Below are 15,831 nucleotides of genomic sequence, written 5' to 3' on the forward strand. Positions count from 1 at the left end.
GACACATTTTAATGATTTAACTCTGTACATTAATTCCACTAGAAGGTCTTGTTCCTGACATAACAGTGTGTTGATTTCTACATCAGTATATATCTGCTATGGCAGCAGTGCAGTGATATGATGAACAGGTCAGAGTTTCTCCATCATTAATATAACACAACTGGAACACTTTTATAATCATATTTTGACACAAGGTCTGTCATATACACTGCTGCTGTTTCACTGAAAGACTTTGTGTTACTCACCACCGACGATAAGCCTGAAGAGTCTGAATGTTGAATAATCACTGGTGATGATTTCTAGTTTATATAATCCAGAGTGTTCAGGTCTGGTTTGTTGAATGGTGAGAGATCCAGTCTGAGGGTTCAGCTTCATTTGGTCTCTGAATTCATCATCAGACCATTGAAGGTTCTCACGGTTCTCTCCAGTCATTTCAGCTATGAGTTTCTCTTCAAACTTCCACTGTATTTTAACATCATTCTGTATATCAGAATCAGTATCATACAGAGTGACAGAATCTCCCTTCTCCACTGATTTATTTCCTTGATGTGCTGCAGCAACACAGAAACAGACAAATATAGATCAGAAATTAGAACCAGAAAACAACATCTGACAACAAAGCATTACTGATCAATTGTTCTATATCTCAAATGTTTCATTTACTCAGTTTATAAAATAAGGTAAAAGAAGCAAATAGAGGAAAAATGTGTGAAAAAAAAGTCTGAATTCACGTCAAACAAACAATAATACCAGGAGAGAAAGTTCTAGTATTAATTCCTATTCCTGGGTCTGCTTTTGCGGCGCGGTTCTCAGGTCCTTACGTTATTAAAAAGCAAGGTAAGTGAGATGGATTATGTAATCCATACTCCTGAACGGAGGCAAAAAACTCACCTATGTCATGTTAATATGTTAAATCCATATTTGTGCCGTGCTGATGTTAAGGACGAGACCGCCAATGTTTTCAATGAGACTGCTGATGTTTCCTTACTTGAGCCAGTGACCGAGTCAAGGGAGCGCATTTCGTTGCTTACTCGTACTCTGCCTACAGATGATGTGGATGATGGATTAGAGGTATCCATGGAGGTCATAAGGGGTGGTAGTTTGAAAAACTCAGAAGTTTTGTCAACTCTTCAGTCTCAACTGTCTTATTTGTCCAGTGAACAGCAGCAGGACATAAAGAAACTGTTGGATAGTTTTTACAAACTTGTTTAATGATGTCCCTCCGGGTACTAATGTCATTGCGCATGATATAAATGTCGGTAATGCATTACCCATTAAGCAACATGCATATCGTTGTCCGGTAAGTAAACGGGAAGAAATGAAACGCGAGGTAATGTATCTTTTGCAAAATGGCTTTGCTGTTTCGAGTACCAGCCCTTGGAGCTCGCCATGCATCTTGGTGCCAAAATCTGATGGGTCCTTCCGTTTTTGCACTGACTTCAGAAAGGTTAATTTCGTCACTGTACCTGATGCTTTTCCGTTGCCGCGTATCGACGACTGTATTGATAATCTTGGGGTAGCGAAATATATTACAAAATTAGATCTATTAAAAGGTTATTGGCAGGTGCCACTAACCGAACGTGCTTCTGAGATCTCTGCGTTCGTTACCCCAGATTCTTTTCCTTTTTTTGGCGTTTGGCCTGCGAAACGCACCGGCGAAGTTCCTAACTGTAACGTCTACCTGGATGACGTAGTCAACTATTCGTCCACATGGGCTGAACACTTGTTGATTTTGCACGATGTATTTCATCGTTTATCTGCTGCGTCTCTCACGTTAAATCTTAAAAAGTGTGAATTCGCTAAAGCTTCTGTCACATACCTAGGAAAGCAGGTAGGAAACGGGGAGGTTCGGCCATTAGATGGAAAAGTGGCTGCTGTTCTTGAGTACCCGGTACCTACTACGAGGCGAGAGCTGCGTAGAGTCCTTGGAATGGTAGGATACTACCGGTGTTTCTGGACTTTTTGAGTGTTGTTGCTCCATTAACTCGATTGTGTAGTCCTAAAGTTGATTTTAGTTGGACTAATGACTGTCAACAGGCATTTTTGTCTGCAAAATCTCTTCTTTGCAGTGCTCCTGTTCTCTCGGCTCCGGAGCGGGAGCTGTTCTGTTACAAGAGGGTGCTGACGGAATAGCTCATCCAGTATCCAGCTTAACTCATCAGCTTAACTACTCAACAATAGAGAAGGAGACTTTAGCACTCTTACTGGCACTGCAACATTTTTATGTTTACGTTGGGGCCAGTATGTTTCCAGTTGTGGTTTATAAGGACCAGAATCCGTTAGTCTTTCTCAGCAAGGTGTATAATCACAATCAGCGCTTGATGAGATGGGCACTAATGATGCAACCGTATAACCTGGAGATCCGACATAAGAGGGGATCTGAGAATGTGGTAGCCGACGCGTTGTCACGGGGTTAAACTTATCTTTTGCATTCAGAACCAGTTTTTTCTCCCCCTTGTTTCTCCAAAAGGAGATTAGGGAAAATGAGAAATCTGTTTCTGTTTTTAGGGGGGGGAAGTGTTACGGCCCAAGCCTTTTGTATTCATTATTTATTATTATCATTATTATTATTATCATTATTATTTAGTGTGGCGTATATATTTTTAATTTGGTCCATTCTCTTCTCCCGAGGGTAAGCTCAGCCCCTGTACACCTGCAGCCTATTCATTCACGACGTTCTGGGTTGGATATAAGACGGGAGAGTGTAGACGTGGGTGCGTGCTGTTGAGTGTGTCGATCTTGTGCTGTTTCCATCAGAACTCCAGTCGCCAGGCCGCCACTGCCACTGTCTTTAGCTCTACGTGAGCGTGGCGCACACTTGAGGGAGGGCTCGTGCTGTCTAAGCTGACGCTGACGACCGGCTGTGTTCAAACAAGCTCCGTGTGCGTCCTGATGGCCCGCCGTCGCTGTTAAGCTGTGTATTTTTGTTTTGTTGTACTTCTCTTTGTCTTGTTGATCTGTATGTTTGTTTGTTTTATTTTGATTAATGGTATTTGTGTCAGTGAGCTGATTCTTCTCTATCTAAATAGTTGCCAGTGACACGTGAGTGCTGCGGCATTAATAAACAGTTAAATTGTTTTTTTGTCTCGCGTGTCCTTTTTATGTTACTTGCCCCCTTCCCTAACGAGCACTTTGAAAGTGGGGTTCGTAACATAGGGATGCACTGATACCATTTTTTATGGACCGAGTACGAGTACCGATACTTTTTTTTCTAATATTCGCCGATACCAATACATTTAGTAATTTCTCTCTCTCTCTCTCTCTCTTTTTTTTTTTTTTTTTTTGGTGATGTTGCAGTTTTCCAAGCACAACACAGTGAGACTAATGAATGTAGGACAGCTTCTATTACTCTAACGAAAAAAGTAATAATTTTTATGTGCTTGTCACAAACTTAAAAACAAAAATTTCACAGTGTCCAATAATCTTCAAAGGGCATAATTACCAATATATATAATTGTTGTTATATAAAAAAGAAATTTACAAACAAATTACAAACAATACAACAAATACTATAAAGATACAAATTAAATAAACTTGTTTTTCAGATACAGTAGGTTTATTTACCATGTATACATTTATTTAACATCTTTTGTTGTTTTATTAACATTAATGACAAATAGGCTACAGTCCCTTTAAGATCGAATCCGTTGATACTGACACATATACTGTTTTCACCCAAATGTTTATGTCCACTTAAGCCATAACCGACTGTATTTACGTGAGATACTCCACACAATGGACATTTTGACAACTATGTGTGCATTTGACCATTCAGGCGCAAGGAGAAGAACTGATCACGCGCTGTCGAGAGAACTCGATTCACGTGCAAGCAAGAGAGAGAGAGCGCGCTTCTGGTCTGTGTCATTCAGCGCGATCCACCTATCCCACCTTCACTAATTGATAACGAATTGTGATTGAAAGCATGTAGTTCGCAAAGTGTGTGTTTCTGCTGCTGCCGCCGGTGTACGGGCAATTCTGTCAGTTACGCCACGTGAGGTATCGGTGTTTGGTATCGGGGGTATTTTTACGAGTACGAGTACAAGTAGGCTGCATGAGCTTGGTATCGGCCCGATACAGATACTAGTACTATACTACCGATACTAGTATCGGTATCGGTGCATCCCTACTTAAATGGATGGATTAGAAATGGATGTAATGGATTAGTGTGTCTCACAGCACCATGTTGTGATATGTGCTTAAATGGATAGTATCGCAAGCCAAAAGGGTCAGAATTACGCTATAGATTAATCGCTTTTACAGTCAAACACCATCAAATACGGCATTTTAAATAGTATTTGCGCCGCAAAATATGCCGTTGTGATTACAAACTCCGTAAAAAACGTGCGAAAATCCGTCAATGACGCCGTATTTAACGGCGTTTTAGTGTGCATGAAAAGCGCCGCTTTTACGCCGTCCATCTTGCCATATGACGCCGTAAAAAACGCAGTTTTGGTTGCACAGACTCGCGTCTTTTACGGCGTTTTGCTTATAGTATAATGAGTCACGCCCATGATTTCCACAGCCAGTAGGTTTGAATGGTTTTCACGCAATCAATGGTAAACTGAGTCAGACCTAACCAATTCAGCATGGATCATTTTAGCCAAGAGTGCCTATGAATTGATAGGATATATTTATGTACAATAGCCTATAACTTTGTGGATATTTTCATCTAACAACATATTAAAGATTGCACCTCTTTATCTTAATGTAATTGCTAAGATTTCATGTTCAGCAATAGGCTACCCATTCTATGTATTCAACTTATCAGATACTTTTCACGCTAGTAAAAAAACTGAACGTTGTGCAACATATCATGTGGTAGTTGATAGCCTGCTTGTTCCGCATCACTGGTTCGTGGTCCGCTCTTAGCAGGGTTTGAAAGAGTGTATTTGCTGTTAAAAAAAAAAACACCCTAATCTTTTTTTTGCGAGCTAGTTTTTTACGATATCCACCTTGTTTTGTTGTATCTATTAAAATATTGTTGAATTTGGTGTTTCAGTTACATTGTCAATATTAGAAAATAAACGTCGTAGTAATTATTTTTTATATGATAAACATATAAAAAAACAAACAAAAAAAAAAACAACTAACACTACATATTTCCATTAAGAAAACTTTACTGGCTAACCAAAAACACAATTTTAAAAAAGAACGTTTTGGGAACCAAAAACTAACATTCTGGGAACCAAAAATTAACGTGCAGGGAACCTTCTGGCAACCTAAATTTGTTAGCTGGGGAGACGGTGTCATCTGTCACTTGGTCAGTTGCTGGGTGAAGAGGATGACCTCATCCAGGCGTACAAAATAAGTATCAAGAACAGTTACTGTTCTGGGCTGCGTTTCTCAAAAGCATCGGGAGTTGATCGTGGAGACCATGGTTTCTAATTGGTGCTACAATTGCTAAAATGACAGCAAATATGCTATTTACGATGCTTTTGAGAAACGCACCCCTGGATGCATTTTGAACATACATTTGTTAAAACCTTAAACAAATCAACATTATAATGCTGGAAAGATTTTCGAGATAAAATACATGTTTGTTTTATAGTCTGAGAATGGAGATGTGCAGCAATATCTCTTGCAGCACAAAGCCTTCTGAACATTTTTGTCTGCAATGAGGAGGATTGTTTTGGAGGGCCAGCAAGTCGTGTTTGCAATCTGGCTAAAACCTGTGCGATTCTTCTTGGACTCACTCACACAGTTCCTGAGTTTCGGTTCATTTATGAGACACGCTCCTTTTCATGTGCAACAAAGGTGATCGCGCCGGCGCCTCCATATCATGATTAGGCTTATTTTGTCTGCTATATTTGCTTCTTATTTATATTGGTTGATGAAACGTGGATTAAAATTAAGATACAATTTATACAAAATGAAATTAATTTTAAAGAAAGGCTTTCTACAAAACAAAACTTAATGGTCAAAATCATGTCTGACCCATGTCTCCCGACATATTGCGCATCTTATGATCCTATCTTACTCATGCTGTTTTCTTTCCATAATCATTTAAATAATATTTAAACAAATGCTACCTTTGCTTTTTTTTTTTTTTAACTTAAATTCATGTTTTATTCATATTACATTGTATTCATTAAATAACATTAATACATTTCGCCATATCCAATATATTTTTGTAACATGAAGACTAAAATATTTTTGTACTTTCGATCGTCCAGTTTAGAGTAAAACAAATGACTTGAAAAAAGTCCACTGTTTGTGGGAGAAGTTCAGTCTGAACAAAGCTGTTAACCGAATTTTGAAGGATAGTACAAAATAATTTCCATAATTTTAAAAGAGAAAAGTTTCTCAGAAAAGGCATTTTTTGCATAAAACCTGGTTAGACTTGATATTATTTATTTATTTTTGGGCTAAAACATTTCTTTTATTAAAAAAATATATAAATAAAAACAATAATTCTGTACATTTCCATAATACATGTAAACTTAAATAACTTTTTCATATATCGATATATCTATTTTTGACTTCAGCAATAATTTGACAAATGTCTTCTTTCAAAATAGACCTTAGATTTGTATTCCATAGTATTCATGAATTACAGCCATTTAGTTTGCATGTCGTCTACTCTAGAAAAAAACAGCTCGCAAAAAAAAGATTATTTATTCCTTTAACATAGCAAATACACTCTTTCAAACCAGACTTGCTAAGAGCGGACCACACCAGATTGATGCGGTTTGGGAGTCGGGCATTTTAACAGGCTATCAACTGCTACCACATGATATGTTGCACAACTTTTAAACACTATCTCGCTTCTGTTATACTAGGGACGATTTCTCGTTTTGGAAATATTACTTAAAAGTACAATATTTAATAATTTTGGCTGCTAGAGGTCGCTAGAAGCATACTCAGAACAAAGGCGTAGCTTGATGACGCCAAGTTTGAGCGCGGAATCTTGGGACATGTGGTCTCCACCTCAACGGACGGTGCAAAAGAATTGGGATAGGACTTGGGAACAAATCATGTTCATGGATGAGATTATTAAGGTTACTGTAGTATGAAGCAGAGCAGGACCGAGTGTTGTGGGAGCTGAACGAGGCCGCTGGAGCGATTGCGCAACACACGCCTCACGAGCAGCGGGACTTTTATTATGACACAGTCGCCGGCGCCGTTTCCGCTTTTCCGGTCATGAGTATGAGGTAACACAGATCTGTTTATCATATTAGATACATTTGAGTGTGTTGAAAATGATGTTATAACGTTACTCTGTGCGACACTGTTACACACTGCAGTAAGATAGATCGATTTTAGACTATCATATTAAATGCTGGATGGCTTGTGTTGATAAATGACATGAAGTTCATTTTAAAACGTATGATGGAGAAAATGCTGCATTACTGTTACTAAAAATAAAGCTGCATCTGATTATGCTATGTTAGCTACTTCACAAAATAGTGTTTTTCTCTGAGGCATGGTAAAGCATGGTACTCGCAAAACATCAAGAAAATTAGATTTAAACAATAAGACTAAACGTGTTGAGCTATATAACAATAATTAGTTTTCTGTCTATAAATATATCAAAACAGTTGTTCCATTGTCTATTAAAACAGGTAATATATTAAAGAGTCTTTGGTGTTTCCATGGTTTCTACAAAATAAACCCGGAAACCGAGGGTAACGCGGGTATGACGCAATTGACAGGCGACTCCTCACACGTCCCGGAGCCTTGGTTAAAATTGCAATTTTCTCACGATTTACAAATAGTTGGAAACATTTGGGATATTGTAAGTACTCAAGTGAACAAAATATATAACACTGGCCTAGTGGTTTTTGGATATTTTACTGCAAAAATATTATATATTGCACCTTTAAAGCTAGTGTTCAGTTTTTTTTACTAGCGTGAAAAGTATCTGGTTAATAAGTTGAACACATAGAATGGGGTAGGTATTGCTGAACATGAAATCTTAGCAATTACATTAAAGTATGATAAAGAGGTGCGATCTTTAATATGTTTAATGTTAGTAGAGATGAAAATATCCAAAAAGTTATAGGCTATTGTACATAAATATATCCTATCAAGGCACTCCTTTGGCTTTTTTTTAACGGCATCATATGGCAAGATGGACGGCGTAAAAAGCGGCGCTTTTCATGCACACTAAAACGCCGTTAAATATGACGTCATTGATGGATTTTCGCGCGTTTTTTTTTTTACGGCGTTTGTAATCACAACGGCATATTTTGTGGCGCAAATACTGTTTAAAATGCCGTATTTGAGGGCGTTTGATTGTAAAAGCAATTAATCTATAGCGTAATTCTGACCCTTTTGGCTTGCCATAGGATAGTTCACTCATGTCATCCCAAATCTGCATTACTTTATTCTGTGAAACAAAAGAAGATATTTTGGAAAATGTTTGGGTCCAAACAACATTGGACACCATTATATGGAAGGAAAAACACTTTAGTGCTCCATAGAAAGAAAGTCAGTCATACAAGTCATACCAGTAACACTGAGTTCATATAAAAGGGTCATTCTCACGACACAACCTGAGGATCTGCACTGCTGACCACTGTGTTGAGATTCTCTCATAAATGTGCATCAGAGAGCTCTCACACAATGAAGATCTTTTGTGAAGAAAGACTTAATTTTGTTTCAAATTTCCACATTCAAATCAATCACATCACTTCTTAAAATTTGGATCAAATTCAAACTGCTGAAGTATGAGGAGTTTTGGAGCTTTGATGTTTTGACTTTTAATGGATGAACAGAAATCTTGTGATAAATAAAAGTCTTGTGGGTTTGGAATGACATGAGGGCATTTTTGGCTGAATTATCCTTTAAGTACGGCACACAATGATGATCTAAAATAAAATCATATTTACAATGAATGTAAATATTTTACTCACCAATATAAATAACACTGAATAACTTGAATGAGGTTTTGCCATTTCTGATGATCTTTAGTTTGTATTCCCCACTGTGGAAAGTTTCGATTTTCTTGATGGTGAGATCTCCAGTCTGAGGATTCAGATCCACATTGGGTTTAAATCTATCATCACTGTACTCAGACTCTTCTTCACACTTCTCTTCTGTGTTTTTATCTACAAGACTGTTTTTATCTCCAAACATCCAGAATATCTTATCTCCTATCTGTATCTCAGTATTGGCATGTAGAGTCACATCCGCCCCCTCCATCACTGGCACTGACTTCATTTCATCTGTCAAAGAAACAGAAAAATACAGAGAAATCAGAACCAGAAAACCAACAGCAGCAGAAATAAAAGACATATCATGAATAATGATCAGGAATAATGAGGAGGATTGTGACTGATAAAGTTGATCAAACAATCCTGCAGACAGAAGCAACACAGTCTGTGTGAAGAACAGTTTCAGAACAGACAACAGCATATGAAAGAAGACTGTCTGAAGCTGCTTCATTGAGGAACCAGATCTGTCTAAAACACCAGAAACCAGGTACAAAACAAGACAAAAATAAGCAAATAAATTATTATTCAATTAAAATTAATTAATCTGCAACTGCCTGTATTTACAGTTGACTTCATGAAAAAATACCACATGACCTTTTTGAGCTTTAAGGCTTTGATAAAATAGTTACAGACACATTTTAAAGATTTAACTCTGTAAATTAATCCCACTAGAAGGTCTTGTTCCTGACATAACCGTGTGTTGATTTCTACATCAGTATATATCTGCTATGGCAGCAGTGCAGTGATATGATGAACTATGGAGCTAGAATTATGACAATACTATTTGAATTTGAATTGTGTAAATTTGAATTATAGACTTATATAATTATAGAATTATAGTGTAATTTAATAAAATTCAATATTATGTGGCATTTTACATAGTTCTGAATTAGATTTTTTAAAACTTGAATATTAAACATTTGAAATTGAACACAACTGAAATGTTTTCATGGCAGAATTTTATACACATGTATTTTCAAACAGCAGATTTTTCATTCTGAAATTTTAGACTGCAAATATCCAGTTTTTAAAAATACAGCTTCAAGTTTTCAAGATGAAGAAGAAATTCAGAACATCAAATTCAATATTGTAAATTCAAAGCGCAGAAATTCAGATACATACAGAAAGTAGGTCAGAGGCCATCCGCAGGGAAGAGTAGAGGCTCTCAGGAAAGTCGAACAGAGCATTTCGGCCAATTACAGAGCTGCAGTTTATTTTCTGAGGTGAGTCTGTGCTTAAACATTTATGAGCTGTATTTATGTTAGGTTTGCTTTTTCAGCACTTGAAACATTTGTCTAAGTTTCTCTATTGTTTGTTTTAAAGTATATTTGGTGTGAAAGTGATTAGCAAACTACTGTGTCTACACAGGACGAGAGCGACGTGACAATAGAACCCATTGATTATAATCAGTAATATAATGTTTACACTGGATGCAGGCGGCGTGGCGCAACACCGTGTCTATGCCGGACGCGATGTGCCGCGCCGCTTCACAACAGCTTGTAGTGACCGCTGCTGTTGGGGATTTGACGTGTCGCGTCGGGTCGCGCCGCATTCAGCGTAGACAATATCACTGATTATAATCAATGGGTTCTTGCCTTTCTATTGACTAGTGCAGACGCACACTGTGTGAACATGAATAAATGGCTTACAATAATGTGTATTGAGCGGAAATTAATGGTATAATGCGTGGGCGTATGAACCATTGTATGTGGGTAGGGCAAGACCCATCTACTTTATAAGACCAATGATGTTGGCCCCAATCACTTTTACCGTCTCTAATTCAGCGCGTCTGTTCACTTTTCAGAGCGCCGTCAGTCAAAACCATTCTACTTGAGGAATGCCCTAATAAATATAGTCAACAAACATGTAAATAAGTATAAATAAATTATCAAACTGTGTGTGCGCGCGAGGCGCTGGCGCGATCACTTGAACCAGTCCCTGGAGTAGCCTACTTAGCCCCGGAAAACTATATTCCATCATTAATGCTCATAGCCTACAAAAGCATCGTTTTAAACTGCAGATGGTCTACTTTAATTTATGTAGCCTATAAAAACAGAACACTGTGTTCTTATAAAATAAAGAAAACAGACAGGATAGCCTGCTTTCCGCTGTCTCAATTTTTTTTCCATCAACTTCTTTGTGATGGAGAGCGTCATGACATAGAAAACTCAGTAGGCTATACAGGCTACTACTTGTCGCAGTTTTTTTTTCTTTCATTTTGTTAATCTGTTAATTATTTGAGTGAAATATCTGGCCTATTTAGTCTTTATAGGCTAGATATGATTTTATTCTGCGCTGTGCGTGTCGATGTTTCCTCATGTTCTGTTGCTTATGCTTTGCGCAAGTAAAACTAAACTCCTGTAAAACAAACTTTTTTATTTTTAATGGGTCACAGACACTATCCATTATTTCGTGAGGTCTGGATATGCAAACTCTTGATTCTTTTCCCCTATATTTTCACAGGGGAAGATAGATCATGGCCTCGAATTAATAATTCCTTCCCACAATTTATTCATTCCCTTAATTTACTGAAATACAGGCACGTTGTACTAATCTTTTTAATTTAACGAGGGACAAGGAAATAAAAAGTCGTAGGAATGAAATTTATATATATATATATATATATATATATATATATATATATAGCTTATATCTGTTTTTTGTTTTTACTTTTTTTCAGCATGTCAGTCAGTTCACACTTGCCGGTATTCAGTTTCGCTTTTCTCGGCATCACAGCATATTGTACGGCTTTGACAATTTTCAAATAGTGACAATTTTGGAATATTAGGAAAAAACATTAATTTATGAGAAAGACTCTGCCCTGCTCGTCTCAAACCCCTCTCAAAGCGCAGAGCCCGATATATGATGAAAAAACTGTATTAAACTGACTTAGGCCCTACTTATAGACTACTAAATTTCATTGCTTTCCATGTTCAAGGACTTTGTATCATTTCTATTTTAATGCACTTTTAAAGTTTGGATCACATTAAAAGCATTTGTACAAAATGGATTTGCTTCTTTTTTCCTCTGTATTTTTCGCAGGAGACACGCTCATTGCTCGACGATCGATAAGCTTTATATATTTTATATATATATATATATATATATATATATATATATATATATACACACACACACACATATATATATATATATATATATATATATATATATATATATATAAAAGACACGGTGTTGCGCCACGCCGCCTGCATCCAGTGTAAACATTATATTACTGATTATAATCAATGGGTTCTATTGTCACGTCGCTCTCGTCCTGTGTAGACACAGTAGTTTGCTAATCACTTTCACACCAAATATACTTTAAAACAAACAATAGAGAAACTTAGACAAATGTTTCAAGTGCTGAAAAAGCAAACCTAACATAAATACAGCTCATAAATGTTTCGCCTCAGAAAATAAACTGCAGCTCTGTAATTGGCCGAAATGCAGTACTTTTCGACTTTCCTGAGAGCCTCTACTCTTCCCTGCGGATGGCCTCTGACCTACTTTCTGTATGTATCTGAATTTCTGTGCTTTGAATTTACAATATTGAATTTGATGTTCTGAATTTCTTCTTCATCTTGAAAACTTGAAGCTGTATTTTTAAAAACTGGATATTTGCAGTCTAAAATTTCAGAATGAAAAATCTGCTGTTTGAAAATACATGTCTATAAAATTCTGCCATGAAAACATTTCAGTTGTGTTCAATTTCAAATGTTTAATATTCAAGTTTTAAAAAATCAAATTCAGAACTATGTAAAATGCCACATAATATTCAATTGTATTAAATTACACTTGTCTATAATTCAAATTTACACAATTCAAATTCAAATAGTATTATCATAATTCTAGCTCCATAGTGAACAGGTCAGAGTTTCTCCATCATTAATATAACACAACTGGAACACTTTTATAATCATATTTTGACACAAGGTCTGTCATATACACTGCTGCTGTTTCACTGAAAGACTTTGTGTTACTCACCAAAGACGATAATCCTGAAGAGTCTGAATGTTGAATGATCACTGGTCTTGATCTCTAGTTCATATAATCCAGATTGTTCAGGTCTGGTTTGGTGAATGGTGAGAGATCCAGTCTGAGGGTTCAGCTTCATTTGGTCTCTGAATTCATCATCAGACCATTGAGGGTTCTCACAGTTCTCTCCAGTCATTTCAGCTATGAGTTTCTCTTCAAACTTCCACTGTATTTTATCATCCTTCTGTATTACAGCATTAGAGTTCAGAGTGACAGAACGTCCCCTCAGCACTGATTTCTTCACTAGATGTCCTGCAGCAGCACAGAAACAGAGAAATAGAGATCAGAAATTAGAACCAGCAAACATCATCAGAAATGTGCAAAATCAACACTGGCCATTTGCTCCATGTCTGTCACTCAAACCACAGGAAAATATAGCCAAATACATTTTACAATAATGTGGATTATCTGATACTTCAAAAATCACCTGATTTGCAGCGTAACAGAGTGTCAGTGGACAGGATGTTTTAGGATATCTGTATATTAATCAATTGTTACTTTGGACATTATCTATATTGTTTATGGCATGTTCAGGCAAGATAAGCGATTTATAGAAATTGTTAAGATGGGTGTGTCGACTACACACTGTGCCGACAGGTAACTGACATACAGTTGAGCTCAAAAGTTTACATACCCCCTTGCGGAATATGCAAAAATGTTAATTGTTTTAACAAAATAAGGATCATGAAAATTGCATTTTATTTTTTATTTAGTACTGTCCTGAATAAACTATTTCACATAACAGATGTTTACATAAAGTCCACAAGACAAAAAATTTGCTGAATTCACAAAAATGATCCAGTTCAAAACATGTCAGATTTTGTTGCTGATTTGAAATGTTATTTAATTGTGAGTTCACCAAGCAGTTTTTGAGATTTCAGGATTCCCCCATTCAAATAGATAGGACTTAGTCTTGGATGCCCGAAATAGCTGCTCTGAGGTGTTGCAAATATGGCCGCCAAGTGAACAGAATTTCCTTGAAAGGTACTTTGTTGTGACTCACAAGCTGTTTGAGACTGAGAGGCGGCTTGTGCGCTCCATGGGAAGTCCGGTTCTTTTCCAGGAACCAGTTCTTTCAGACAGTTCGTTTCAATGAACCAGTTCAACAAACAAACAAACAAACTAGTGCTGGGCGGTATGACGAAAAAAAAAAAAAAAAAAGTCATACAGATTTAAGATTCTAGCGGTTTCACGGTATGTCACAGTACATTTTTTTTTGGCATATTTTACTGTCAGGAGTACAGGGAATATATTATATAAACATTGTAAGGACAAATAGTTTATAAAGCTAACAATTTAGTTTAAAACAAAATCAAATTAATTTAATTAAATTAATAATATTAATAAGTAGGCTACATTTTTACTGTGCAATATCTGTAATTTCAATGAAGACCTTTGAGTTTGTGTAATAAACAGTGTTATTATTATTATTATCTCTATTAATCGAAGTACACTCGATTGTACAATAGTATATTTCTGTTATTTCAAGTTATACCGAACTTTTATTTTGACAGAATAGTGAAGACGTTTGACTTCCTGTGTATATGATATGACAAATGTCGATTAGTTTTATCAAATTAAATGGTGAAATGTTCATAAAGTGACTCTAAGAGCAGCTCTGCAGATGAAGTTCATGTGAGTGAGACAGACAGCAGACACTGAAATCATCGCGAGCATCATGTGTGCTTCAGTATGTGTAGACGAAAATGCGGCGCTCTTTCATACAGACTTCAGATTTCAATACTAGTCTTTTTTTAGCTTTAATATTCACAGACACTAGTCCGTATCTATATCTGATTCATTGTATAGCCCTACTTTTGATTTACTCATCCAAAAATTGCTAAATTCTGTGACATTCCGCTTTATACAGTAAGTTCTATTTGTGACTGGATTCTGTCTTTCCAATCTTTACAGTAATACGAAAGTAATTACTATGGCAAGCCATTTTGACTTTTATTCATTCTCAGGATATGAATTCTTGATATCAACAATTCAATTCTTTATATCAGGAATTACATTTCCACTAGTAACAATGTTAATTTTGATATCAACAATTCAATTAAAATGCAAATTCTTGATATGAGGAATTACATTTCCACTAGTAAAAAAATTCTTGATATCTGTAATTGTATTTTCACTAGTGAAATGTCACCATAGGCTGCCATTCAAATTCAATTGTTGATATCACATAAGATATACAATTCTTACTAGTAAAAATCATAATTTTTGATATCATTAATTACTTTGTTACTAGGGCAAATATCTATTCTTGATATAAATAATTGAATTGGTACTAGTAACAATGTTAGTTTCTGATATCATGAATGTGAGAAAGCCATTTTAGATATCTGAAATTATACTGATATCAGAAATACTTTTTCAGATATCAAAAATGAACAATTTTACTAGCAGCAATTCAATTGTTGATAAAGAACTGACATTTCAACTAGTGACAATTTAATTCTTGATATCAAAAATTCACATTTTTACTAGTAACAATGTAATTAATGATATCAAAAATTATGATTTTTACTAGTAAGAATTTTTAACTAGTAAGAAATCAAGTCTTGATATTAACAAATGAATTTGAATGGCTGTCTATGGTGACATTTCACTAGTGAAAATACAGTTACAGATATCAAGAATTCTAGTTTTTACTAGAGGAAATGTAATTCCTGATATAAAGCACTGAATTGTTTATATCAAGAATTCATATCCTGAGAATGAATAAAAGTCAAAACGGCTTGCCATAGTGTGACATGTTTTAATTTGTTACACTTTTTAATGTTTAAAAAACAAACAAAAAAAAAAAAAAAACATGCATTTCATCCTTCTGAAGAAATTACACGCATGCTCG

The 15,831-nt window shown here is 36.0% G+C and overlaps 3 protein-coding genes across 67 annotated transcripts in view; 2 read left to right on the plus strand and 1 right to left on the minus strand.

The window, feature by feature from the left end:
* The window catches only part of LOC127509830 (uncharacterized), a 502,366-nt gene that overhangs the window by 247,820 nt on the left and 238,715 nt on the right, over nucleotides 1–15,831 (minus strand). For 37 of the 44 annotated variants that reach the window (XM_051888883.1, XM_051888885.1, XM_051888869.1 and 34 more), the window contains 2 exons: nucleotides 8,856–9,167; nucleotides 246–551 (listed from right to left, as the gene is read on the minus strand). The exons of 3 other annotated variants lie outside the window; for them this stretch is intronic. In XM_051888883.1, coding sequence (XP_051744843.1) covers nucleotides 246–551; nucleotides 8,856–9,167 — 618 coding nt within the window. Of the gene's footprint in view, nucleotides 1–245; nucleotides 552–8,855; nucleotides 9,168–12,923; nucleotides 13,227–15,831 lie in introns of all 44 variants that reach the window. 4 more of the 44 variants (XM_051888896.1, XM_051888897.1, XM_051888895.1 and 1 more) reach the window with 2 other exon arrangements.
* The window catches only part of LOC127509908 (60 kDa lysophospholipase-like), a 390,873-nt gene that overhangs the window by 206,379 nt on the left and 168,663 nt on the right, over nucleotides 1–15,831 (plus strand). The gene's annotated exons all lie outside the window — the stretch shown is intronic.
* LOC127509999 (hepatocyte cell adhesion molecule-like) overlaps nucleotides 1–15,831 on the plus strand; it is a 220,653-nt gene that overhangs the window by 102,525 nt on the left and 102,297 nt on the right. The gene's annotated exons all lie outside the window — the stretch shown is intronic.

Source organism: Ctenopharyngodon idella, chromosome 3, assembly GCF_019924925.1.
Source record: "Ctenopharyngodon idella isolate HZGC_01 chromosome 3, HZGC01, whole genome shotgun sequence".
Taxonomy (NCBI): Eukaryota; Metazoa; Chordata; class Actinopteri; order Cypriniformes; family Xenocyprididae; genus Ctenopharyngodon; species Ctenopharyngodon idella.